Source organism: Rhododendron vialii, chromosome 1a (assembly GCF_030253575.1).
Source record: "Rhododendron vialii isolate Sample 1 chromosome 1a, ASM3025357v1".
NCBI classification, from domain to species: Eukaryota; Viridiplantae; Streptophyta; class Magnoliopsida; order Ericales; family Ericaceae; genus Rhododendron; species Rhododendron vialii.
This window is the reverse complement of record NC_080557.1, coordinates 11,539,049-11,564,122: the sequence shown is the minus strand read 5'-3', so window position 1 is coordinate 11,564,122 and position 25,074 is coordinate 11,539,049. Positions and strand designations below refer to the sequence as shown.

The following is a 25,074-nucleotide window of genomic DNA, read 5'->3' as shown; positions in this document are numbered from 1 at the left end:
TCAGAACACCATGTGAATGGTGTGTCCAACTATATGGGGTACACCCCAATGTTCTTTTTTTGACAGCGGAAAGAAATTTTATTAATTTTTGAAAATGATACAAAGATTAAAAAGATAAGGAGACACCCCAATGTTCTTGACCTGTAAGATATACCCTTCTGAATGAAAAATAACACAAGTTATAAGAATCCTTCCCAACCTTTGGTTGGATTCCCCTCCCCGGCCCTTTCCCTCCTCGATGTACTCTTTGTCGAGTTTCTAATAAATTTTATTGCCGATAAAAAAAAAGAAGAAGAATCCTTCCCAAATCTCCAAACTAAAGCCGTTCATTTTACAAACGCTAAATCGCTAGTTGTAATTCTAAAACACTTAAGAGAAGTAATATAAGAACGATGCACCACCCTCTAACAACGTCAATTGAGGAGAAGAGAAAAGAGTACAGGGAGGTCCTAGTTATGGCCACGTAACAAGTAGATTTTCCATATAGACACTTATGAAAAGTGGATAGAAAGGGGGGAGCGGAATATCTCTCTCTCTCTCTCTCTCTCTCTCTCTCTCTCTCTCTGATTATGTGCTTTGCAAGGGCTGATGAAATATGATGGCAGGTGCTTAAATTAGGGGATTTTGTCAAGCACAAGTGTCGAATTGAAATAATATTAAGTTAAGGTGTTTATGAGACTTTGGGTCCAAAATTTAGGTGACATTTTGAAATTTTCCCTTTCAAATAAGCATGGACTAAAAAAAATAAAGGCATGAAATAATCTATCATGATAAGAGGTGTCTAAAAAGTAAAAAAAAAGGGCCAAAAGCAAAATAAAGTTCACTAAGGACAAAAGAGTATCAAATAACTATATTTTTGTTTAAAGTGTTGTGTTATGTGATTTTTTTTTTGACATCGATCCATATTTTTATATTTTTTGATTCCTCTGATCAAACAAATGATTAATCCTAAAAATTACAACGAAAAGCTAAACAAAAGGTTACGAAAAAATAAAAACATCAAAAAGAAGTTCTAGACAAAAAAGTTTACAAGAATGCAAAGGCTGCAAATGAAGGAATCCGTTTGCAAACTGTTTAAGAAAGTTCACTAAATTTGAAAAAAAATAAATACCGAGTTAGAGTCTTAAACAGCTAAAAATAATCAGTTGTAAGTCAAGGGTTAAAAACCAAGGTTTTAAAGTGGGACTTTATAAGTGGGTAGTCAGATTAGGGGTGTACAACAGTCGAAGCATTTATCTTCGTGTACAGCAATGTATGAGATGATGTGTCGACTTCGGATTGAAGAGACAGAAACTCAAGGGTACGTGTCCTAGTAGTCCGGATATATCTCATTGATGATCGATATGCTTGAGAAGTAGATTCACTGCCTAGTGGAATGAGAGCTTGTTCTTGAACCACATTTTGAGGCATTTTCTGCGTAGCTAGAAAAACTTTGGAAGAAGTTGTTCCCTCATCCTTATGAAGTAATGATGATTCTTCTGTTCTAAGAATTGTTGCTAATTTCATCAAACAATAAAATCTCCTTTGACATTGAGAGCAGCACTCTTGACATGCTTATTATACTTAGTAGACCATTAATCGCACAAAACACATGATGATGATCATCATCATCCCACACGATAAATCATCCAATTGCCTCAAGTTTCTGAGCACCTCTAATCTCATCTATATACAACTCTATTGATCCAGACTTAATAAGGTTATATCAAGTTTGCTTTTCAACTCAAGAATAAGATAGAGATTTGGAGAGAGAATTAAAGCTGTGTTCTAATGTGTGCCACACTGGACAGACATGAACAAGCCCTAAGCGACAGACTTGCAGTCAAATAAGACCACAATTGATTATCACTTAAGAGTCTAGAGAGTAAATTCAGGATTCACAACTCGATTGTTTGTAGAGAATAGTAGGTGCAGGTATCGAACCATCAAGATAACCAATATAACCATTAGCGCGCAAAGCATTCATCACCTGAGTTCTCCACAACAAGTAATTGCCAGAATCAAGCTTGATGTTGACTAAGGAATGGAAATTTGGTACCAGAAATGCAAGTGCAGGTGGTAGCTCTACATAAGTTGTTCATGCCATCGAATCTAATCTTGTGGTTCTTGTGGTTTTCAACTTGTTCACGAAGACAAGCAAAGAAGATGAAGATCAAGTCACACAGGACACCTAACTACCTCCACTAATCGTTATACAACTCAAGTGAATAACCACTAACTCACTTAACTGAGTGAATAACCACTCACTCACTTAAGATCAATGGCGATGACAGGCTTTCAGGATATGATGACAGGCTTTCAGGATATATAAGACAAGGTCATAGAATCGGGAATCCTCAGTGGAAAAGAACTCCTTCATAATATTGGGAAAAAAAAAACTGAGACTGATATTCACAAATGCAACCGATTTACTTTCAGTCAACGGATGCAGAATGCCTTGCGCTACCAGCGACTATTTGACACCAACCCTTCGTTCTCTGTCTACAATGCATACACACTTAAAAGAAGACAAAGAAGAGTTTGCCTAGCCATAAAAGTAAAGCTATCATCATAACATCATTCAATTGGCTGGGTAGCTATACAAAAGCTTTCCGAGCCACACACTGTTATCCTAGCCTAATGAAGAAAAATCAGATCCCAACAACCAACTTTCTTTACGGTCACTATTACATGAGCTAGTCCATCTCTTGACCAAAATATTTTTTTCCAAAAGCAAGCATCACTGACTAGAAGTTTCTTCAGGAGAGAATTACTAGCAACAGAGTGCCGATCTGGAAAAAAAAAAAACCTAGCTTTTCTCAGGTGCGTTTGAGCTCATCATTCGTCTTTGCCATGATTTCCTTCACTCTGGCTCTAGAAGGACATATAACCGTATTTTAAGCACAACAACAAAAACAAACGAATCAAAAAGTAAACAACAAATACTGATGATACGCACCCAAGACTTTCCACTTGAGGATCATGCATACTCTTCACAGCATCAACAACTTTTTTCAAAAAATGCAACCAAGTGATTGAATACCAAGTTATCTTCCAATTGCTCATTATCATCTTGGTCTACTGGTAAAAAAGATGACGAAACTAAGCAACCTGCATAACATCAAATCAAATGGTTAAAAAAAGAAGAAGATTAGAAGCAGGCAAGCAAAAGCAATTGAAAGTTTAAGTATAACAATCTAACCTATATCATCTTTTTTAACAGAAAAGCATAATAGTCATAGTCGCCTTTCTCGTTAGTCTCTTCCTTGCTAGTCCGTAAACATTAAGATGAACTCTTTTTCCACTCTTTGCCAATGCTGCTACGTCACGACCCAACCCAAATCTGATGGGTATAAATTCGTGACATGGCCAGTGATTAAAAAAAATCAAACTCTTTATCCACTCTTTGCCAATGTTGCTATGTCACGACCCAACCCAAATCTGATGGGTATAAATTCGTGACATGACCAGTGATTAAAAAAAATCACCCCAGGCCTTGATATCACACAATCAAAAAAAAATTTAATTAAAAATTCCCAGGTTTGTAAATTAAAAATAAAATATTACATCCAGAGCCGTCTAGCGTGCATACCAAATATAACCTTTGCCTAACGGCTTTAAAATTACATAATGTGGCTCGCACACAGAGCGCCGCTCACTAACAGGTTATTTCCTTATTTAGCCGTGACAACAGATATCTTTCACACGCACTGATAGACCTTCTTTAACCCCAATTTCCTGAAAAAGGTTTTATGAAACACAAAACCAATTCAGTAAGTTACGATATACTTAGGTTACATAAAAACATGAGATAATTCAAATAAAGCATGCAGGGCGTAAACAAATTATAATAAAACGTGGCATGAACATAAACCATGGCATAATAAAACATCCCGTCGGCATAAAATCAACAATATTTATTAGCAACTTCCAGGTTTGAATCCATAATGAGCGAAATACCGATGGTAGAATGGGAAGCGACCCCAGCAAAACAAGAGGAATGATATCAATTCCAAAGGGATACCCGGCAGTATCCATCGATAGGTACCAAGAGCAGTTCACTGCCAATAAATAACTCACCACCCACAAATAACTCGTTGCCCAGATATTGCCACTATTCCAAAAATTAATCCCATGTTCCTTTAAAAATTCATTTTCGTGAAAAGTCGTGCTTAATATGCACTATGTACAAAACGTCTATTTTTAATATATTCGAACATAACATTTTATAAAAACAAACATAAACAATCCGAAAGAATTATGTAGCCAGAGTATATTCGTAACTCACCTCATTCGAGAAGCACAATTACCATTCAAAAATCTACATATTTATTCCGGAACCTCTTGTTTTAAATTTTATTTTTCCTTCTCCTCCTTCCCTGATTTCTCTCTTTTCTTTCTTCTTTTCCTATCTGGGTGTCGTGTGTGTAGTGTGTGAAGTGTGCTTGTTGTTTATGGAGGGGAGGGGAGGCCTATTTATACTGGTATATCACAAGATCTAGAATGATCTAATGAAATCTTTCCATATCTTTTAATATCTAGAATAATCTTATATTATCTAAAAAATTCTAAACAAAATCTACATAATATCTAATAGAATCCAATTATATCCACAAAATCTAGGGAATTTAATCCGATTCTTTTCGGATTATTCTTTTCATCTCGCGGTGACTAGTGCCTTATTCCCGTGCTGCGATGTTGTTTAAAAGGTTGTGGCGATGTCTATAAAGTTTTATAAAAATTGATAGATACATTGGAAAATACTCTACTTTTATAAATCTTAAGTCACGAATTAATATATTCTCTAAATCTTAACGGTAAGTGACCCTCTAAATGTTAGCTCAGTTGGAGGGTATCGGGGAGGTGTGATGTTTGGGGAAAGAGAGAGAGTTAAGAAAGACACTCAAGGGTATTTATAGAATAACTCAGTGAGCCAACTCAGTCAATGTGTCCAGACAACCTTGGCCCAACTATTATAATTTCCCAACTAATTCCTACCAATCATTACTAAAAGAATTAAGAAGAATAGAAAAATCAGACAGGGAAAATATATTTCGAGACAATGGATTAAATTTTGGCCACTTTTAAACCACAAACTTGTTTACCCCAACTAGCTCCCCCAATATTTTATCCAAGTATTAATAAAGTTTAAAATATCTGCCGACAACTAATGCATTTGCTAGCAATGTGTATTTAGTCCTTGATTGGTTAAGTTGTTCGGTCTCTGTTCTCAGAGAAGAATTCAAAATTTATCATAAGCTAGGCTATTTATTTCAAGAATGGCTAGGGTGACAAAATTGCAAATTTTTTTTTGGAGTATCGGGTTTTAATTTTGGAGGTTTAAATTGGGTTATCACATGCTAATATCCCAAACTTCAATATCATCTCCAATAAAATCAACACACTCCATAAGAATGGTATCATCCCGTGCAACAAAGCAATAGTTAAGATGTAGTCTGCAATCCTCCTACAAAACAAAATGACTCAAGGTCAAATTCAAATACTAATAGTTTGAATACAACATTCCAGGAATATGATACTGAATTCAATTTTACCTCAGATTTATCAGTGTACTCTCCCCCACCATTAGCTCTAAGAACTAAATCTCTCACAGGCCCTAAAGCTTACATGTTCGAAGTTGTGTCAGAAGCCCCATCCTTTGATTTTCTTCAATATTCTCCCCATAAACCAGAATAACTGCAAAAAGTTGTCAACAAAATATGTGATGTTTCAAAGCAAAAAAAAAAGAATTCTACACGATGCTATCTTAGTTACACGTGCCAGACGAGACCTTGTGAATATAAAGGTAAAACTTTGAGCCATTTACTGAAATCACAAAACTGTTGGTGAAGCCAACAGTATTTGTATTTGTGCTAGTGAGGACCCATTCATTTACTGAGACTGCATTTGTAATTACTTTAAGAGATGTTAAATGACCAGTAAAATTAAAATACATCTCGCTCCCAAAAGCCCGGCGGATTTCGGCATATACAATACCCTGTCTTGGCTCTTTCCCCGGGTAAATCAACTGTGTAGAACAAAACAAGTAAATATAAAATTGGTCATTTCACACATCCATGCACTGCAAGTTAGTTTTTATCCTCCAAGTAAAAAGCTCAAAGTTGACCTCACCATTTTTTCAAGGCATTTCAAATCACTTCATGCTTCTACCATCATAGCCAATTGCCTACATCACAAAATATAGACTAAGCATTTGAACTAAACAAGCAAAATGAGAAAAAGAGTAGGGGATACCTTGTATGAGTTGTATCACGTGAAAGCACCTCTCTCACTGCATCGAGAACACTTAAGCAACTTTATGGCTCCATGGCACCGATTGTTGCTAAAACAAAGCCTACACAAGAGGTATCAGATGAAAAAGATTAAAAAGAGGTCGATTTAAGTTCAGGGCAGGTCAATTAAGTTTAGGGTGGCCCTATTGTTGGAGCCATGGACACTCACTGCGGTCAATCAAATGTGAAAACCCATAGGAAGAGGTAAAATCAATCACAAATCGTTCACTGCAAAAGCCTTCAACAGGGTTATCAAGCTTCAGATGAGTCGCTTGCATTAAACTATCAAGTTCTTCTGCCTTTCCACAAAAATCTACAAACTCTGTATTAACTTTAAGTCCTCTTGCAACGAGAAGATACATACGGTGGCACATGTGGCTTATCTAAAACACCCCAACAAAATCAGGTTTTAGCATAAATTAAATTAAAGGTCTCAATATGAAAAAATTCGATATAGTTGACTTATCGAAACATGATAAACCACCTATGACCGCCATAAGCGTTATTAAACTTGATTTCAGCACCACAACTGTCTTTGAAAATAGAAAATATATATGCAGCAAAATTGTAGACAACAAAGTGGGAACCACACCAACCCATCTAACATAGATTTAACAGGTACCCAACAATTACCAAAGTTCTTTAGATATAACCATCACAGGGCTCCCCACAAGCAGTGCCCAGATGTATTTCTAATTGCCCTACGCCAGTCCATGGGCATATAAATTGGAGTGCAAATGCACTTGATAGCTCTTAGAAACCGAAGGGCCGAAGGCTATGTATTAAATCTGATTTCTGGTCTACATGTGACCACCATACGAGAAATCAAATGCAATCAAGGTGCACCCATATCCATTACCGTTTTGATGACAATTGACGTCAAGTGACAACCAAAAATAAGTGAAGTTGAGTCATATCTAGAGATAAAAACAAACTCTTGCATCGTTGTGAATTTATGATGCTACCAAAAAAATGCTAAACAACGAGGCAACCACTAAAGCTTATCTAATGCCATACTAAAAGAAACAACAAAATTCAATAAAATGGCAAACAATGGCATGTAATCACATTATATCACATTATATGCCAACACATACACAGTATACGATCATCAGTAGAGGCACAGTCATCTTACCATGCACTTGTCTCTAGCATTGCATTTTCTCATTTCGTACCAAAGTTTTTCCCTAGTGGTCATCCACAGATACGGATCCTTAACAACCTCGGGAAACATCAAGACACTCTTGACTTCTCCTATTGTTTTGCTAGACAAGGTTTCTATTACTTCATTGGCATCTTCGGCTTCTAAAGCCGTTGAAAAATCTTGCAAAAAAAATTTAGACAATTATTAACCCAAAAAATCCCACAAATCTTATACTGAATTATACTTACAAGCAGAGGGACCTCCCCCCCCCCCGGAGTCCGAAAAGACCTGGTCGAGATGATATACGGAACCCATGAAATTGTTTTCTGAACACTGAAACCCCATCCTATGCAAGAGTTCTCTGTATAACCTATTTCTCATCTAATATCCGCGATAACACTAAAGCGCCCAAAAAACTGAACACCTTCCAACTTCTTGTCAGTATAACGAATGGACACATACAGAATTCCCATTTCTGTAAGTTACAAAACAATTTGAGGTGAAGAAGCTAGAATAAAAGAAAATTAAAAGCAAAAGCAATACAAACAGAACATCACACAAAGAATAACCTAAAATTATGAACATAGTAATTCAAGGATCACATGGGGCAGATTCTCGTACAAATGCAGTGTACAAAGGATTCTGTGACGAAAATCATTAATCATTATCTCAATCGCAGAAGACAGTGATTGCATACAGAACAATTACGAACAGAGTCATTCTAGGAACGGATTCCCATACGAACGCATTGTACAAACACTTCTGTGATATAAAAAGTGATCTCAGGCGCAAAAGCTATTAATTGCATGCAGAACAGTTAAATGAATGCAAATGACAAATGTAGAAATCACCTAATATTACGAATAAAGTAATTCAAGGATTGTATAGGGTAGATTCTCATGCAAATGCATCAACAAACACTTGTGTGAGGGAAATTCTACTCTCAATCACATGAAATAGTGATTGTGTACACAATAATTCAGCAATAATAACAAATGCAAACATAGGTAGAGCAGGAAGAGCTACCAAATCTCTCTCACACACACACACAGATGAGTCGCTGAATTGATGAAACTGCAGAAAAGTTGAACGAACACAAATAACAAAAACAGAAATCACCTAAAATTACAAATAAAGTAATTCAAGGATTGTACGGGGCAGATTCTCATGCAAATGCATCAACAATTGTTTCCGTGATGAGAATTCTACTCTCAATCACATGAACTAGTAATTGTGTACACAACGATTGATGAGAAAGGTAAAATCACCTAAAAAAGAAAATGAGAGATGAGTTGCTGAATTGATGAGAGTGCATGCAGAAATTGAACGAACATAAATAACAAAAATAGAAAATCACCTAAAATGTCGAACAAAGTAATTCAAGGATTGTATGGGGCGGATTCTCATGCAAATGCATCAACAAACACTTATGTGAGGGGAATTCTACTTTCAATCGCATGAAATAGTGATTGTGTACATAGTTGTTAAAAACCTACGATAAACAATACATATCCTACGATTTGTATCGTCTCTTTCTGAGAATGATACGTATCCCATTATGTATCTTTTTTGTATAGAAATCCTATGATATGACCGCGTATCCTACGATTTATACGCGTATCCTAATCCTGTGCGTATCCTACGATTACTTATTTGAAAAAAGTCAGACATTTTTTTCAAGAAGCAAAACCCCAAATGCATTAATCTAAGCCGTTTGGTCTAATTATGACATCTTTCAAATCATTTGATAGAAATTCAACCTCAATGTAGGGCTTGTATAGAAGAAAAAACCATACTTTGATTGTATTTTTTCTGATTTTTCTTTTCTAACAAAGGGCACATAAAGCATTAATGTAATAGACACCCAGTTGAGAGACTTGAAATTTTGCATCTTAATTTTTTTTAAACGTAAGCATAATTTGTTGATGTTATTAGGTGTATCTACTTTTTAATTATATATTAATGATGATTAACGTTGTCGAAGTATAAACTAAATTTAGTATTTTGACAAAACTCCAATTGACAAAATCCAAATATGATAGATATTATCAAAAAAGATATAAATATCTAGTTTTTAGAAACTCTAAAATATCCAAGTTCTAGAAGGTCTAGAATATCCTTGTGAAATATCTAGAATTTTTTTGTGAGAATTAGTCTTATGTGTAATTTTAGAATTATCTTAAAATTTGTCTTGTATGAAAACATCTTTGTACTAGAGACTTCCTTAGAGTAGTACAAATAGGGCGTGGTTCTAACTATTTTGTGCTAAGCCAAAAAAAAAGTTTGAGTTCAAGTGCAATACAAATACTCTTCTTCCCCACTCTTGGTCTTTAGTATTCTCCCTCCTCCAAAAATATTGTCCAACTACACAATAGAAACTCCTACTCTTCCAACAAACGTATCTCAAGATACACGATACGTATCTCGATACGAACTATATAATTGAAAAAACGATACACAATACATATCCCGATTTGAAAACATTAATTGTGTACACATCAATTCAACTATAACAACAAATGCAAACATAGGTAGAGCAAAGAGAGTTACCTAATCGCAGAAAGAGAGATGAGTCGCTGAATGGATGAGAGTGAGTCCGACTCTGCCGGAGAAATTCAGTTTTACGTGCGAGTGAGGCTTTGGATGGGAAGGGGCCCACTTGTTATTCACTAACACTAACGCAATTATGGGCGGGGAATAGAAACTTGCTTCCGGAAGCTTCTGAATTTGGACACGATTTCATAGCCCTTGCGCCCACACCCTCACACGATTTCATCGAACCCCCAACAACTCGTAGCCACGGTTGAACCACACACGCACACTGTGGGGTGTGCAGGGGCTCGACCACCAGTGAGCACGAGCGGGTCGGGTTGGTCCGATATCCGACCCAATTTGGTCGGACACTCATATTAGCAAACGGATCTCGACCATCCTCCCATCTAACCCCCTACCCGGGGCGTTCTCCATCGGATTTACGGTTGTATACTGGGCACAAGAAATCGACATAAAGTCAGCCATGGGATTTCGGATAAGTGGGTTTCCCTAAAAAAAAAATCAACCATGGGATTTCGGATATGAATGCAAGATTTGTAAGAGACAAGCAGTGATTGATGTGAGAAGATTGAAGCATTACAAAAGTGAGGAGATTGTTATATGTTGAGGAGATTGAGCATAACAAAAGTGAGCTGTTAATGTTGTGGCTATTGCAACGATGTATGATAATTGTTATTGTATTATCTTGGAAGCGTTGGCTTATAAAACTTACCTGTCCAATTTGCAAACAATAAAGTTTGGCGTGAACCTGGCTTTACCTACAGTAGTTTGCTATTTTTCTTTCCTACATCTTCAATTTTAGTAGCTTTCCTTTTCACTTAATTCTTCAACCGAGTTAAAATGTTAGACCTTTTATTTTTCTTTTGGGTTTTTTTTTTTTTTGTAGGTTTGACCATAAGTCCACATTATTTTTGGAAAGCGTTTATCAAAATCGCTGGAATTTTCCATGTAAAATTTGGGGTAGTGCCGTAGGCACATGCAATGTTCTAATAGAAGCATATTTCTTAGGACACATACAGAATTCTTCAAAAGTCCTAAAACATAGTAAAGTAATTTGGAAAATCGCAAGCATAGTATGTGAATGGTGTCTCTGGCAAAATGACAAACTACCCCCAACCCAAAGCACATCCTCCCTCAATCAGAGGGCACAATTGAAAAAATCAAACCAAAATGTTGAAACCTACCAAATTGGGTTTAACGTTCCATTATATCTGGGTGTGGATTTAAGGAGAGGTAAAGAGAGATGCGGTTGCTCTAAGTAAGGGGAGAAAAGTGAAATTAACACTTCTCTAGCGTTGAGCGCGACTGTCTCATCTAGTTCCCTTATCTTCGTATATTTCTCTCTTCAATTTCAATAATTCAATAAGTCTAGGTACACTACCTCTAACCACTACATCATCCATTACATTTTTTGTAGAGCTCATCTCGGGTCCCAAAAAAATACAGAAAAATGTTCATAAATTTTAAAATAATATCCTATAAAAAATCAGCCTCAACAAATATCGATAAGTATTATTTCTTGATTCGTAGGGGCGAAATTGAACAGTTAAGCAGTTTTGCCCCTACAAATCAAGAAATAATACTTACCAATACCCGTTGGAGTTGATTTTTTTATAGGACCCCATAAAATATTATTCTAAAATTTATGGACATTTTTTTATATTTTTTTGGAACCCATGATGAGCTCCACAAAAAATGTAGTGGATGGTGTAGTGGATGGATGGTAGTGTATATATCATCTCTCAGATAAATTTTGTTTTTCCTCCACATTTTCCTGCGCACTTTTATCTGTGTGAAATTTGACTGATCGTAGAATTCTGAGCTCTTCACCCTAACCTATGAATCTCTCTCTCTCTCTCTCTCTCTCTCTCTCTCTAAGTTAAATGTTAAATAGTTGCTTTTTAGAATTAATTTTGTGTCTGCTGCTGTTTTAACTGTTGTCTTTGGTAATTATATGAACACGAGTATGATGGTGTTCATTCAGCTCTACGTAATTCTCCTGCTGGGGTTATATAATAATGGACTGCTAATAGTTGATGAGTTCTTAGCCAAGTCCAACGTGCCCAGACGTGTTGACTTCAAGGAAACTACTGGAGTGATTGCAAAGGTCTATTATCTTCCTTAGTTTTGATACCTATTGTTCTTATAAAGAAAGGCCGGAAAATACTTCTTTTGTTTTTTGTTCTTGCTTTAGCGATGGATTTAACAACTGCTTTTAAAAAATATGTAACTAAACATAGAGTGCTTATCTGTTTTAAGTGTTGGCTGTGACTTTGAGGCCATATTCTGCACCTGTTTTAGGGTTTGTGTCGATTGCTTGCCACCTTAGGTTCATTATTGTCAGGGCATGAGTATTCTGCAATTTCAGACTATAGGGGCTTAGATAAGACAGTATTCTAGGCACTCTTAAAGAACTAGGAACAATTTCCCCTCCGTTTTCCTTTTCTAACACCTGTCTCTTGAATGCCTTGGACCCCCAGTAGATACTTATACCGTATGAATACCATATGAAGGGGTGTTTTGCGTTGGTACTGGAGACTTCAGTGTGCAAACTCTGGCACATTGTCCTGATGGTTGGCAAGTTGACATATATGTATTTTTATGGCTAATAGCTTGCTATGTGTTACTCTTTATCGTAGTTGAAGTTGCAGAGTTGCTTGAGCAGTGAATGGAAGCACTTGAATCTGATGGTGCAAACTAATGTTTGTTGGAGAGGGAGATGATTCACAGGTAGATAAAAAAAGATGACAAAACAAAATTTCACCAATTGGACGGTCTGTAGCAACCAGCATGAACAGGGCCTCACTACACGATCGAAAAGCTATACCTTAGGTCGATAGTAGCTTGTGCGTGTTTCATTATATAGAAAATACTCTCGGTGTCTTCTCGATTTGGGGCTGGACCACCCTCAACTTGACCCCCTCCTTGGCCTTTCCATGAGCCTCCACGACGTTGGTCTTTGCTTATGCATCCTATAATTTTCCTCAAGAAATTCCCTTAGATAATCCTGAGGAAATTATGATTGGTTCTGGGTTTTGAGGTAACCTTTTAGAATTGTTGTCTTGAAGGTAGTAATGTTGGATCACCAAACTATCTTCAAGTTTTACATTTTTTTGTCCCTCTTCTTCAGATTTTATGCTGTCGTAGCTGACATGTCACATATTTTATACTAACTACTTTTTTTGTGAAGTTAGTCAATGGCCCATTCCTATTGTGGTCTGAAGTATTCATTGTCAATCCATGCATGCTTGCTCTTTCGCAGAGTGTTTCTAATTTTTATTTGTGGTGCCGGATGTTGTTGGACGTAGTTGTCTTGTACAAAAGTATACGAACAAAACTTTCCATGTATCATAGCAGCAATAGCCCAGGTATAGTTGTCAGAATGGGTTAACAACTTATGGGAGACCACCTTCTTGGAAGTCCATAGATTCTAAAGAAAACTTGTGAAGAGTATTGAAAAAAGATCCCCAAATTCTAAAGCAGCGAGGCATGGTCTTTGCACTGTGGAATCCAACTATTCTTGTTTGTCACTTAACCAATGGGGAGACTGGGTCTCTGGGAAAGTCCTCTGGTTCTTTTGATAGAATTCAATTTAAACATGCCCACTATTTTGCTATGTGAGCAAGTGGGGTGAATAACGAAAGAGGAGATAGAGATATAAAGATGAAATTGTTGCCCGGTAAATGAGATTAGTAAGGATAGGTTTATTTTGCTCCTATAAGAAAATGATTGGTTGTTTTGTTCATGCACTCTTCTAGATCAAAAGTGCAGAGTTGCTTTGAGATGACTGCATTGCTTCATCTGACCATCTCTATATTTCTGGTCTCCATTGGCAAATAAGAGTATGTGGTTACGTTGATTCCTTTGCTGACAATACTTGTAACAGGTTGTTTTCAAAAGTTTTCTATCGGTCACTGCATCTGTGACCAATTGGGATGCTGATGGAACGAGTTCCAGTCTTATTTTGGAGGATAGCCCACTAGTAGACTTTGTCGAGCTTCCATTCCAGATACATTTCAGGTCTATATTATTGCAACATAATAAGCGGAGTTATCGGAGGAGCTGTGGAGATGGTAAGCAACTTTCTCGGACCAAACTATTTTTGGGAACCCTTATTTCTTGTTCTTTTCTTTGCTAGGTACTCGAAAATTCCTGGGTTTTTTTTTAATTGGATTCTACAATTAACCTGATGTCAGTACTCTATGCCTCACACTCTGTAAAATTGGATTTTGCATTGTGCAATATATGTGAAGGAATTCTTCCATTGCAATGGTGTTGGTGCCTTGTGCAATACTAGTGTTGTAGCTTACTCAAAACCAATACCTATGTCACCATTGGAGAGCTAGCTTAGCCCTCTACAGTACATGATTGGTCAAATTGAATTAGAAAAAAACTTCTGCTTTCCAGACTCCAATTTATTAGTACTACAAGATGGAACGTCAATCGAAGGTGAATGGGTGTGGCTAACCAGTTTCGCTGTAAGAAGTTTGCCATGCTTTGGTGGTAATTTTTAAAAATGCAGCAAATATTTGGAGATTACCTAAAATGCAAACATGAACAAACAAAATGGGATAAAGAATGTATGCATTTTGGTCCACAAACCGTAAGCAGTTATGTGCTAGTTCCTAAATCTGAGGGGTATAATCCGCACCAAGCCCAAACCATGGGATTGGGAGACCTGCCAAGCAAGACGCTGCCAAGTAGGCCAAGCGCATTTTGACCGTCTATTTTGGCAATCAATGGTGCAGATATGTTTGTTATCTTTTATCGGTCAAAGATAATAAACATATGTGCAACATATTGATTGCTGAAATGGACAATCTGAATGCACTCGGCAGGCGCTTGGCAGGGTCCCCGGGTCCCAAACCATGGGAGTCAAAGTAAAGTTTTCCGTAGTAATTAACTATTGCTCCAATCTGTAAAGATGTACATGAGCACATATATATTCTCGGAACTGATTTTACTTGAAAAGCTGCTACTGTTGTAAATGTGCATGTCTACGTAAAATGAAGACCACTAATGACATAATCTTGGCTATATTTTTTGTTGGGTACCAATACCAATTAAAGCATGTTTTTCCTTCTATTAAATGTTACTCCTTGGCACTTAGCTCTATTGTGTTCTCAGCCTCCATAACAAGGAGTACTGGATCGATCCTCTCCAATACGGCTGTACGTGTCTCATACAATTGCTGGACTAGTCTTGCAAATACAGGGCCTCAAAACATATCTACACGTGAAGATATGAGATATACCTACATTGTAAGAAAATATATTAGACTGTCGGCCATCGGGGACAGTTATTACCGGAGAGAATCCCATTCCCCATAAAAAAATTATCAACTTCGACAACCTATGTATTCCTCCTTTTATACATATCTATACTATACTACTTCTTTTAAATGTATGAAGGTGTTTCTTACTCTCTTTTTTCCATAAATGCCCCTGCCACTTGCAAGTAATTCCAGTCCCACCCCACAACTCTTCTGAACCGTTACAATGCAGAAACGCCTCTCCTCACCCTTGCCAAACCTCTCCTCTCCCAAGCAAATAACCTCTGCCCACCTCATCCCAACCGTTACAGTGCAAAATCCCAACGCTTTTGCCATACAAAACCACAACTGCCTCTCTTGGTCCCCCCAAAAAAACTTTACACCCTCCCTCCACCAGCCCGTGTTCTCCACAATCGCCGCCGCCAACGGCCGACCAAGGCTCCAACTACAAACAACATATCGGAAGTCCAATACAGGTAAGGCATGCATTCAACTTTCTCCCTGCTTTCTTCCCTGCCTCACTTATGTCGACAACTGCATTCAACTTTCTTCCTGCTTTCCTCCCTGCCTCACTTATGTTGACAACTCCGTGGACCATAATTTCGCCCACAAACTGTTTGACAAAATATACCTTTGAGTTATTTGACAGACCAACTGATTTTGACAAGAAAGAAGAAATTAGTACATGGATACACCAAAAGTTGTTGCCTGTCCATACAAACATTTGGGTAGCTTAACAGTAGATAATAATTTCGAGTCTTGGATTTGTCGAGATGAAAATGGCAAAATGAAATTACATGCATCCTTGTTTATGGGCCTTTTTTATGACTCACGTGTTCGGGCCAACGTACACCTTGACTCGTGTTTGAATTTGAGATCTTAGAAGGATGCAAACCACTAAGTCTCAGCTCACTTTCAAATATTCTACATAACGTTTTTGTGGTCATTAATGATATAAAAAATGCTTTTATGGTTTAAATTTTCATCGTTTGCCTCAGTTGAACAAGAAGTTTATTGACTCATTTGCATCTTGTCATAGTGATTTTGGGACGAGGTGAATGAATCGACTAATTTGCATTTGCATTCTGTCATTGTGATTTGGGGACTCATTTGCACGTGGCATATAGACTATTTATAAATCCTGTGTTATTTACACAAAAATAAGCTTGTAATGAAAATTCAAAAATTTCCAAATAACAACATAAATGGAAGTTCACTCAAAGGATTTGTTTTGCTCTGGATCACTCATCAACAGGAGATCGAACAAAAAGAACACACCAACACCTAAACAGTTGCAATGCTTTGTTTCCTGTCAGCTAACTGAGCTAAGTATGGATCAGCCTTCTAATAATTTATATGGGGAAGCTCTTGAACTTTTTGAAGGCATATTGACGTAGTTGTTGGAACGATGGATCTAGTATTCTCGGGTAGCAGTAGGCTGAAAGAGTATTGGGTTGCTTCTAAACACGACATCTAATGTTCCTTGAGATAATCTCGTCACAGATAAGTTGTGGGGATTGGGTCCTGTGGGGAGACTTCAATGACAGAATGAGGGATGATGAGAAGCAAGGGGGTCAAAGAAGGGAAGTTTGGTCTCTACGGGCTTTAGAAGCAATGGACCTTTGATTCGCTGGATACCCTTTCACTTGGGCTAATAGAAGAGGTGCAGATGGGCAAGTCAAAGAGAGGTTGGATAGAGTATTAGTTGCACTGGGATGGAGATTAGGCTATGATCAGAGACACTGAATTTGTTTAAAAATCTCTGTAAAAAAATCAGCTAAAAATCGTTTTACTTTTCGAAAAAAAAAAATGCACATTTTGTCCTTATTCAATTTTTTTTTTCACATTTGTTAGTTTTACGTCAAATTTTTTGCAGATTATTAATTTGTCTACAAATCAAAAAAGTAAAAGAATTTGGTGTAAGAAAATAAAAAAAATACGCAAAAGTATATTTTTTGGTGATTTGAAAATGCACAAAAAACTTTAAGAAATATTTAAATTGAGACAGAGGGAGTATTTGTGTGAGACCCAAAGTGTAAGCACAAGGGGATTGATCAATATTCCAACCCATGCTATTGTGTGTCAAAGAATTACTTGGGAACCGATTGGGAAAAGATGTTTCTCGGAAATCTTGAGCCTTCGTCTTTTTTTCTTTAAAATCTAGATTCTAGACTAGATAGAAAGCAAATTTTGGTGAAGCATATAAAAGTGAAGGGTATAGTTGCCATTTCAAAAGAAAGAGGCATGAATGACTGTTCTAAATAGAAAATGACGTTGCTATTTGCAGCCCTTTATTTTCTCCCATAGCCCATTAAAAATTTTCAATTATACTCGACAGTTAGTTATCGAAATTGAGATATATTTTCAGCATCCAATTATCGAAATATAATATTTTTTTCAACAGCTATTTACCGAAAATGTATGTTCGGCAGTTGTTTATCGAAAGTTGAACATATTTTCGACATGTAGTTACCGAAATATAATCTTATTTTCAACAGCTATTTACCGAAATGTTATGTATGATTTTCAACAACTATTTACTGAAATGTAGTGGGCTAAGGGAGAAAATAAAAGGCTGCGAATAGCAGCGCCCATAAAAAATAATGATAGGGAGTCAGAGTACAGAGAAGATAGGAGACTGAGGCCTGTCAGTTTTGCATGGGTCGGTGGAAAAAGTCCATTCTAAGGCTACGCCCAATGGGCGGATAATAGAACAACCCATATTAAAAAAGGGTGTGTGACTTACCACAAAAAAAAAAAAAAGTGCGAAAATAACTCCCATATACTATTAAATTTCTCATAAGCCGACCACGGATGGACGTTTATCCAAATAAAATGGGGAAAAAACAAAAAACGGCGGGGGGGGGGGGGGGGGGGGGGGGGTCGTGGGTGGGTGGTGTGGCCACGGACGGCCGTCCATCTGTGATTCTGTATGACATCTTAAAGGTGAGGATCTTGATCGGTCAACATCATAGTTTCCTAACGAACGATGATTCCGTAGAGATTGCTAGAAAGTCTACTCACACAGATTTTCTGTACACAACACTGTGTGGGTCTATTAAGGGTTCCACACAAACGATTCGATCTGTTCATTAAATTTAAAACATTTTTTCAAGGGCTCCCGCTAAAAAATAAGCTCAATCCGATACATATTGATTCTCGATCCATACATCTAAACTTTCATTCAAACTTTAGATCCTAAATTATGAATAAAAGTTTAGATATATGGATTGAGCACCTATTGGTATCAGATTGAGCTGATTTCTCACTGGGGCATTTGAGAAAGTGTTTTAATTTAATGAACGATTCAGATCGTTTGTGTAGAACCCTTAGTAGGTCCCACACAGATTTGCTGTGCACAATCAAATCTGTGAGAGTAGTCGGATTTGAAATCAGTAATGATACTCACATAGCAGAAATGCATAGATTATGTACACTTTTTTTTGTGTGGGTCTTACACAAATGATTCAAGCCGTTCATTAAATCTAAAATATCTTTTCAAGAGCCTTTGCGAAAAATCAGCTCAATTCGATATCTATAGTTGCTCGATCCAACCATATAACTTTTTCATTATCCTAGAATTTGAATGAAAAACTAAATTATTGGATCGAGTATCTATAGGTATCGGATTGAGCTGATTTTTTACAAAAAAAACCCTTGAAAAAAATATTTTTACATTTAATGAACGGTTTGGATTATTTGTGTGAAACCCGTAGTGGGCCCCACACCGGATCTGTGCACAGAATCTGTGCATAATTGCTGTGTGAGTAGCAACGATATTTTGAAATCAACTGTGCTATTCACAAAGAGAAAATCGACATAGATCGTGCACAAATTTTTTGTGGGGCCTACTATGGGTCCACACAAGTGATTCGAGTCATTCATTAAATGTAAAACATTTTTTCAAAGGTCCTTGCAGAAAATCAGCTCAATCCGATACCTATAGGTACTCGATACAATCATCTAACTTTTCATTCAAATTTCAGAATAATGAAAAATTAAATGATTGGATCGAACACTTATACGTATCGGATTGAGTTGATTTTAAGCAGAAGCCCTTGAAAAATATTTTACATTTGATAGAATCCATAATGGGCCCACAAAAAAATTGTGCGCGATCTGTATTGGTTTTGTTCTGTGTCTACAGACTTATTGTTTTGCATCAACCCCACACTTACATTTAAGTCGAAGGCTTTATCGATTAGTATTAGTTTTAACATTTTAATTGGGGTACTTGCCCCCCCCCCCCGCCCCCCCCCCCCCACACACACACACACACACACACACACAGAAAACGGTAGAAGATTTCAGTGATACAATATAAACATACAATCAAAGAGGGTTAACCATTTCAGAAGAGAAAACAATCAAGATGCCTAGATTCGCAAGTTTATAACTCTAGAACTTCATAAACCAACATGGCGATCCCTTGACCATCAGCCAACTTTTGACAACCACCCAAAACCAACGAATGAAAACCCCAACAAAATTACCGAATTGGGAGAAACTCAACCGAGAGAAAGACTCACAGTAAGAAACAGGAGGGAAAAACAAAAAAAACAAATTGAAAAGCAACATAAATAAAACCTCACAAATAACACCCAACCAATCAAGCACTCCTAATCAACTGGGGTTAGCTCAGTTGGCCAGGACTTTTACATCTCACTAAGTGGTCAGGAGTTCGAGTCTCTACATCTGCGTGTGGGTCTTCTTCCCTTAATAATCTATTCTATCGATTGACAAAAAAAATAAATAAAAATCAAGCACTCCTATTCTGGCGAATGAAGCACGCACAAGAATAGACTTCGACAACCACATGATTTATTTTGTTGAAATGGGAGATGCATATGCAGCCCAATAGTCTTTATCATGATTTGATGAAATGGGAGGAGGAGGAAGTCGGATAGGTTCCGCCAGCAATTAATCGGCAATTAATTACCGATTAATTCCTTTTTTCATAACACTTTTAAAAACCAAACAAGTGTGGAAATTTTTAGTAAAATTTTCTCTACTCTTCCACTCCTTTTTGACAAGTTCCAAACAGAGAGTTAGAGCATTTGCATAAATGTCTTCATATTACATTTTTCACTAGAGTGGCGAGAAAAATCATGAAAACGCGGAAACATCAGCCGAGCTTTAACTACTTTACTTTTTAAATTGGCTACAGTTCCTCGTTATCAATAAAGAGTCACCATACCGAAGTTAGAGATTATTTTATTCTTTCTTCTACCAGGCAAGCTTGGGCTTCGTTCCTTTTCACTAATTTGATTGGCCAACTTAGACACGAGACAGGATTATAACTGTTGTGAGAGGTCATTATTGGGATTTGAAGCCAACTATTGGATGGGGAGTATCATCATATCAGTGGGTCATGGGTTGCGTCAGATAACTAACCATCTAAAACATGAGATGCTGTTAATCCTTTATCTATTAGTTTTAGTTGGAATAGTTATAGGTCGGGTCACTGGCAGTCCCGTCAATAAACATGGCCTATAGATATAGCAGATCAAACTCCTTGAGTAATGTAATTTCTTTGAATTGTATATCAATGCCTGGCAAATTAAGTGAAATGAATCATAGATTTGAATGGTCAAAGATTATGTAGTAACTTCAAAATTCAGTTAACTATGTTTTTGGAATGGAGTTTGATATGCATTACTGCTTCATAATGTGCAATTTGATTTTCTGTTTTTTGAGTCAATAAGACAAAGGACACGTTTCCGCTATTTGAGGATTAGATATCCCAGCAAAAACCAACCACATGAACCTAAGCCTTGTTTCCAATAAATTGAAGGTCTGTTACAGAAATTTGATCATTTGTTTTTCCTTCTCTCATGTTGAAAATGATTCATTTCCGTCATACACCTTAAAGAGTTAAGGTAGAAACGCATGGAATTGTTTGGTAATGCATACTCTTCCAATTTAGCGAACTTTTCTGTGGGGAAAGGACTCTGATATCTGAACTCCAGCCTGAGTGGGTTTCTTAGAGTGTATTATAGACCATACTTTTAGGATGTTAGAATCTCACTCTTTGCTCTTACCTATAGTCTACAATAAGAGTTGGAATATCACATGAGTCTCCGTGTCTCTCGACTCTCTCCCTCTCCAACACACACAAACACACAACACGTGTCCAAGTTCAACACATAAGCCTTTTTTCCCCCTCACATTTGGCGTTCCTGTTTCCCTTTGTAGGGAAGGATGGTTTAACACACAACATGTTGAATGACATCCATAACCACTGGAAACACGCTGAGGCAGTGAGGATAAAGTGTATGGGTGTACCCGCAGTTGATATGAAAAATGTCTCCACTCAACTTGAGGTACTTTATTTACCCGAAGTCTAACGCCATTTTCTTTTCTTGGTTTCATACTTTATAGTGTGGTACTTAGGAAGGAACAGTAGCCATTTCCTTTGAACTTCTACCTTTCCACAAACCATCGGAAAAACATTACCAACTATGAGTCTACGCTACCTGTCCACTTCAAGTGTTTATCGTGAACTACCTCTCTGTTCCCTTTTCCTATAAATTTACACATACTCCATAGATGATGACATGGCATTTGATCTTTTCACATTCTTGTTTTTCAAAAATTAAGGAAATGGCCGAGACACAAGGTTTGGATTGCCTTGGCAAAGATGAAACTAGCAGGCGCCGCATTTGTCAAAGGAAAAGATATGCTAGGTTTACAGCTAAACAAAGAGCAGAAAAAATCCAGAAGTCAATGCAAAATAGGAAGAGGAAACGCAATGCACATTATACTTCTCCAAACAAAAATCTTGGTCGTCAATTCTTAGATGGAAAAACACAAAATCCATCACCAAATCCCCCTTTGGAGGACAACCTAATGGAGTCAGAAACGAACGGTTAGTATTTTAGAACAAGTTATCTATACTACCTTAATAGAATATACTTACCACAAATGCCTTACCTTTTATTTTTGAATGTGCCATTCATAGGACGACGACTACGAGAAGTCCATCTTTCCCAACCACATGAATTGCGGAGCATGGCAAATTGCCGATTTTGTAGGGCTAAAAGGTTCAAAAACGAACCTCCAACTTTTTGCTACCACAACGGAGAAGTAGTTCTAACAAGCCCATTACCATCAAACCTATGAAACTTGTTCACTTCTCAAATTGTTGAAGCTTTGGAATTTCGCAAACGCATCTGTACCTATAATAGCATCTTCGGTTTCACATCCTTTGGTGTCACGTTAGACAAAGGACTTGCTAATTCTACAAGAGGAGTTTACACATTTCGTGCACAAGGGCGAATTTACCATGACCTGCCATCTTTGATTCCATCAGCTACTTCTTCTTGTTACTTCCAACTATACTTCTATGATACCGATAATGAACTCCAAAATAGGTTAGACATTATGGAAAACAAGTTGGAAAAAAAGAAAAACCCCTCTCCAAACCCACACATTGTCCGAACGCTAATGGATGTGCTCTCTGCAAACCCTTATGCCATGTTTCTTAGGAGACTAGACCAAAGTTCCTTGGATTCATATAGAATACACATAAAGACTGACGTCAAGCTTGACCAAAGGGTTTACAACTCCCCATCGACTGACCAGGTGGCTGCAATATGGATAGAAGGAAATAATGCAAATGTCTCTTATGAACGTGACATTATAGTGCACTCAAACTCTGGACATAAACATAGAGTGCAACACTATTATGGTTGCTATGATCCGTTGCAATACCCATTATTATTTCCTAGAGGTGAGGTTGGATGGCATCAAAATATCCTTAGAAGAATTCAAGGTCGCACTAGCAATCGTGCATCAAATACGCATAATAATCCGTCTAATCAAAGTTTCAAATCAGCTGAAGATATTTTTAGACTAGAACAAGACGGAACCTAACTTTTCTTCTTTCTTGCAATTTGAAATTGCGTAAAAGTCAGTTGCATACTTACCGATTACATTTGTGCTTTAAATTTGAATAAAACATGTACAAGGAGGCATGTTCACCTTTGGGAAATGCAGCTTATTTGGTATTACACATTTTGTATTGGTGTTGATGGTTCTGATACAAAGAAGGTTTCATGTCGGGAATATTACTGGTATAAGTTGCAAATGGGTGGATTTGGGCGGGTTGAAACGGGTCGCGGGTCAAATATGGACGGATTGAATACGGGTCAATAGTAAATGGGTTGAAATGAGTCGGGTCGAATATGAGTCCAGTCAAACCCAAACACTCCAAACCCGACCCGTTTTCCTTACCCCTCCCCCTCCCCCTCCCCCGTCTTTTTTCCCCCTTTTCTCCCCGTCATACATGTTCAAGTTTCCAGCCCCAAATCCATCCCAGAAGCTTTTTAACGTTTTGCCCAATTTTCTTTCATGATTTGCAATAATGAAATACTGAGTCCACTTTACTTAGCTGTAATTATAGTATTATACGGGTGAGTTTTGATTAAAAAGTAGGGAGTGACTTTTTTTTTTGGGTCTTTATTCAAATTTTTTTTTTTTGCATTTGTTAATTTTGGGTCAAACTTTTGTAACTTATTGGATCATTTCAACGAGAGGAACCAAAAGTATAAATTTTTTTATCGGAACCCTTAATTTCTTTGAAAGAGACATTTTTTACTTATTTTGTCTTTTTTAAAAAAACATTGGGGTGTTCTTGTCATTTAACAAATTGTTTTCTGGATATTGGATTTGGGGTCCACTGGTTCAGTCCAGAGGAGATCACAACCCAGATTTCACTACAACTCGAGCGAGGGATTAGTGAATATATTTTTTTTTCGAAAGATAAGTTGTTTTTATTAAATAAATGAAACCTTTCGGTTTGGATTGGTTTAGCATTCTTATGTACTACTCGCTGCAAAGAGAAATACATGTTTAGAAAAATGTGGATCGTCTTTATTTGATAAAGCCAGGTTTGCTACATTAACAATCTCTTAAATTCTTTGTCTTGTTTCTAAATACATGAAACATTGTCGCTGGTCTCACACGATTTAAGAGAGGCCTGCCGAATCCAGTTTTAAAATCCTATGAACCTGATCCGAAAGTTGTGCTCGCTCTCTCAAGTTTAGCCTATTTGAGGCAGCAATGCCCATCTGTTCTAAAAAATAGTAACTATTGGATCATATCCCATGTGTAAGTGTATTCTCAAAATCCCTTGCGCCTGTATTAATCATAACATCACTTGAAAATCCATATTCCATTGTGAAATCAGGTTATCAACTGGTTAGGAAGCGCTAGAAGAGAACCCGAGAAAGTTGGTAGGGGAGGGGTATTACGATCCTGCTGGATCGTATTGGTAGCAAAGTATTTTGCCTGAGAAAGTTGTACTATGTAATAGTACGTCAACATTGCTTTTTGGACCAAGTTGTGTGGTTGGCAAGCAAGAAAAGAGTATGTTTGCAGTTGTGGAGAGGAGGAAACAATGGAACATGCTTTGATGAAATATTGGTGGATTGAGGCACTGTTGAGATTGGGCTAAAAGCAAAATTTCTCCCTAGACCATGCGCGCGTTCTATTTCGGGTATCATTTGCACACCAGACACCAGAATTGGTTACTCCCATTAATTTTAAGCTAGAATCAAGTCTTGTTCGTTTTGGTAATTTTGGGTATTTAGTTTTGGTAGTGGGCGGAGAGAAAAATAGGATAATGATTGGAGAGATGGGTAATGAAAGGAGAGAGCTAGTGAGAAAAATGAAATTAATAATTGGAGAAATAAGATAATGGTTGGAGAAAGATATAGGGTTATGATTGGAAAATAAATTTAAAACAAAGTAAAATTTGGAAACGAACAAGACCAATATTTTTGTTTCTTTTTTCTAATTCCGAGAACATAATGAAAACCAGCACTTGAAAA

The 25,074-nt window shown here is 37.1% G+C and overlaps 2 protein-coding genes across 3 annotated transcripts; one reads left to right on the top strand and one right to left on the bottom strand.

The window, feature by feature from the left end:
* Positions 1 to 2,504: 2,504 nt before the first annotated feature.
* Positions 2,505 to 7,675, bottom strand: LOC131301624 (uncharacterized). 2 transcript variants are annotated; one of them, XR_009191361.1, is made up of 9 exons: positions 7,408 to 7,675; positions 6,442 to 6,655; positions 6,235 to 6,334; positions 6,112 to 6,166; positions 5,535 to 6,007; positions 5,337 to 5,443; positions 3,182 to 3,296; positions 2,939 to 3,090; positions 2,505 to 2,853 (listed from the first exon to the last, which is right to left on the bottom strand). XR_009191361.1 is itself a non-coding variant. In XM_058328001.1 (3 exons), the coding sequence occupies exons 1-3, from the start codon at positions 7,504 to 7,506 to the stop codon at positions 6,297 to 6,299; spliced, it is 351 nt and encodes a 116-aa protein (XP_058183984.1). In that variant the 5' UTR covers positions 7,507 to 7,675; the 3' UTR covers positions 6,195 to 6,296. The 2 variants fall into 2 exon arrangements, 1 of the variants encoding a protein (XP_058183984.1); XM_058328001.1 differs by lacking the exons at positions 2,505 to 2,853; positions 2,939 to 3,090; positions 3,182 to 3,296; ... (1 more) ...; positions 5,535 to 6,007; positions 6,112 to 6,166 and having other exon boundaries at positions 6,195 to 6,334.
* Positions 7,676 to 11,751: 4,076 nt separating this feature from the next.
* On the top strand, positions 11,752 to 14,442 carry LOC131301616 (uncharacterized). Its single transcript, XM_058327989.1, has 2 exons — positions 11,752 to 12,076; positions 13,856 to 14,442. The coding sequence occupies exons 1-2, from the start codon at positions 11,924 to 11,926 to the stop codon at positions 14,105 to 14,107; spliced, it is 405 nt and encodes a 134-aa protein (XP_058183972.1). The 5' UTR covers positions 11,752 to 11,923; the 3' UTR covers positions 14,108 to 14,442.
* Positions 14,443 to 25,074: the final 10,632 nt, after the last annotated feature.

What these genes read in the sequence shown, in the direction of transcription:
- LOC131301616 (XM_058327989.1), top strand. Translation starts at nt 11,924, where the DNA reads ATGAACACGAGTATGATGGTGTTCATTCAGCTCTACGTAATTCTCCTG. An exon ending in CTACTGGAGTGATTGCAAAG is followed by an intron (nt 12,077 to 13,855) that starts GTCTATTATCTT and finishes TACTTGTAACAG; the next exon opens with GTTGTTTTCAAAAGTTTTCT.
- LOC131301624 (XM_058328001.1), bottom strand. Translation starts at nt 7,506, where the DNA reads ATGTTTCCCGAGGTTGTTAAGGATCCGTATCTGTGGATGACCACTAGG. An exon ending in ATGCTAGAGACAAGTGCATG is followed by an intron (nt 6,656 to 7,407) that starts GTAAGATGACTG and finishes GGGGTGTTTTAG; the next exon opens with ATAAGCCACATGTGCCACCG. An exon ending in TTCACATTTGATTGACCGCA is followed by an intron (nt 6,335 to 6,441) that starts GTGAGTGTCCAT and finishes CCTCTTGTGTAG; the next exon opens with GCTTTGTTTTAGCAACAATC.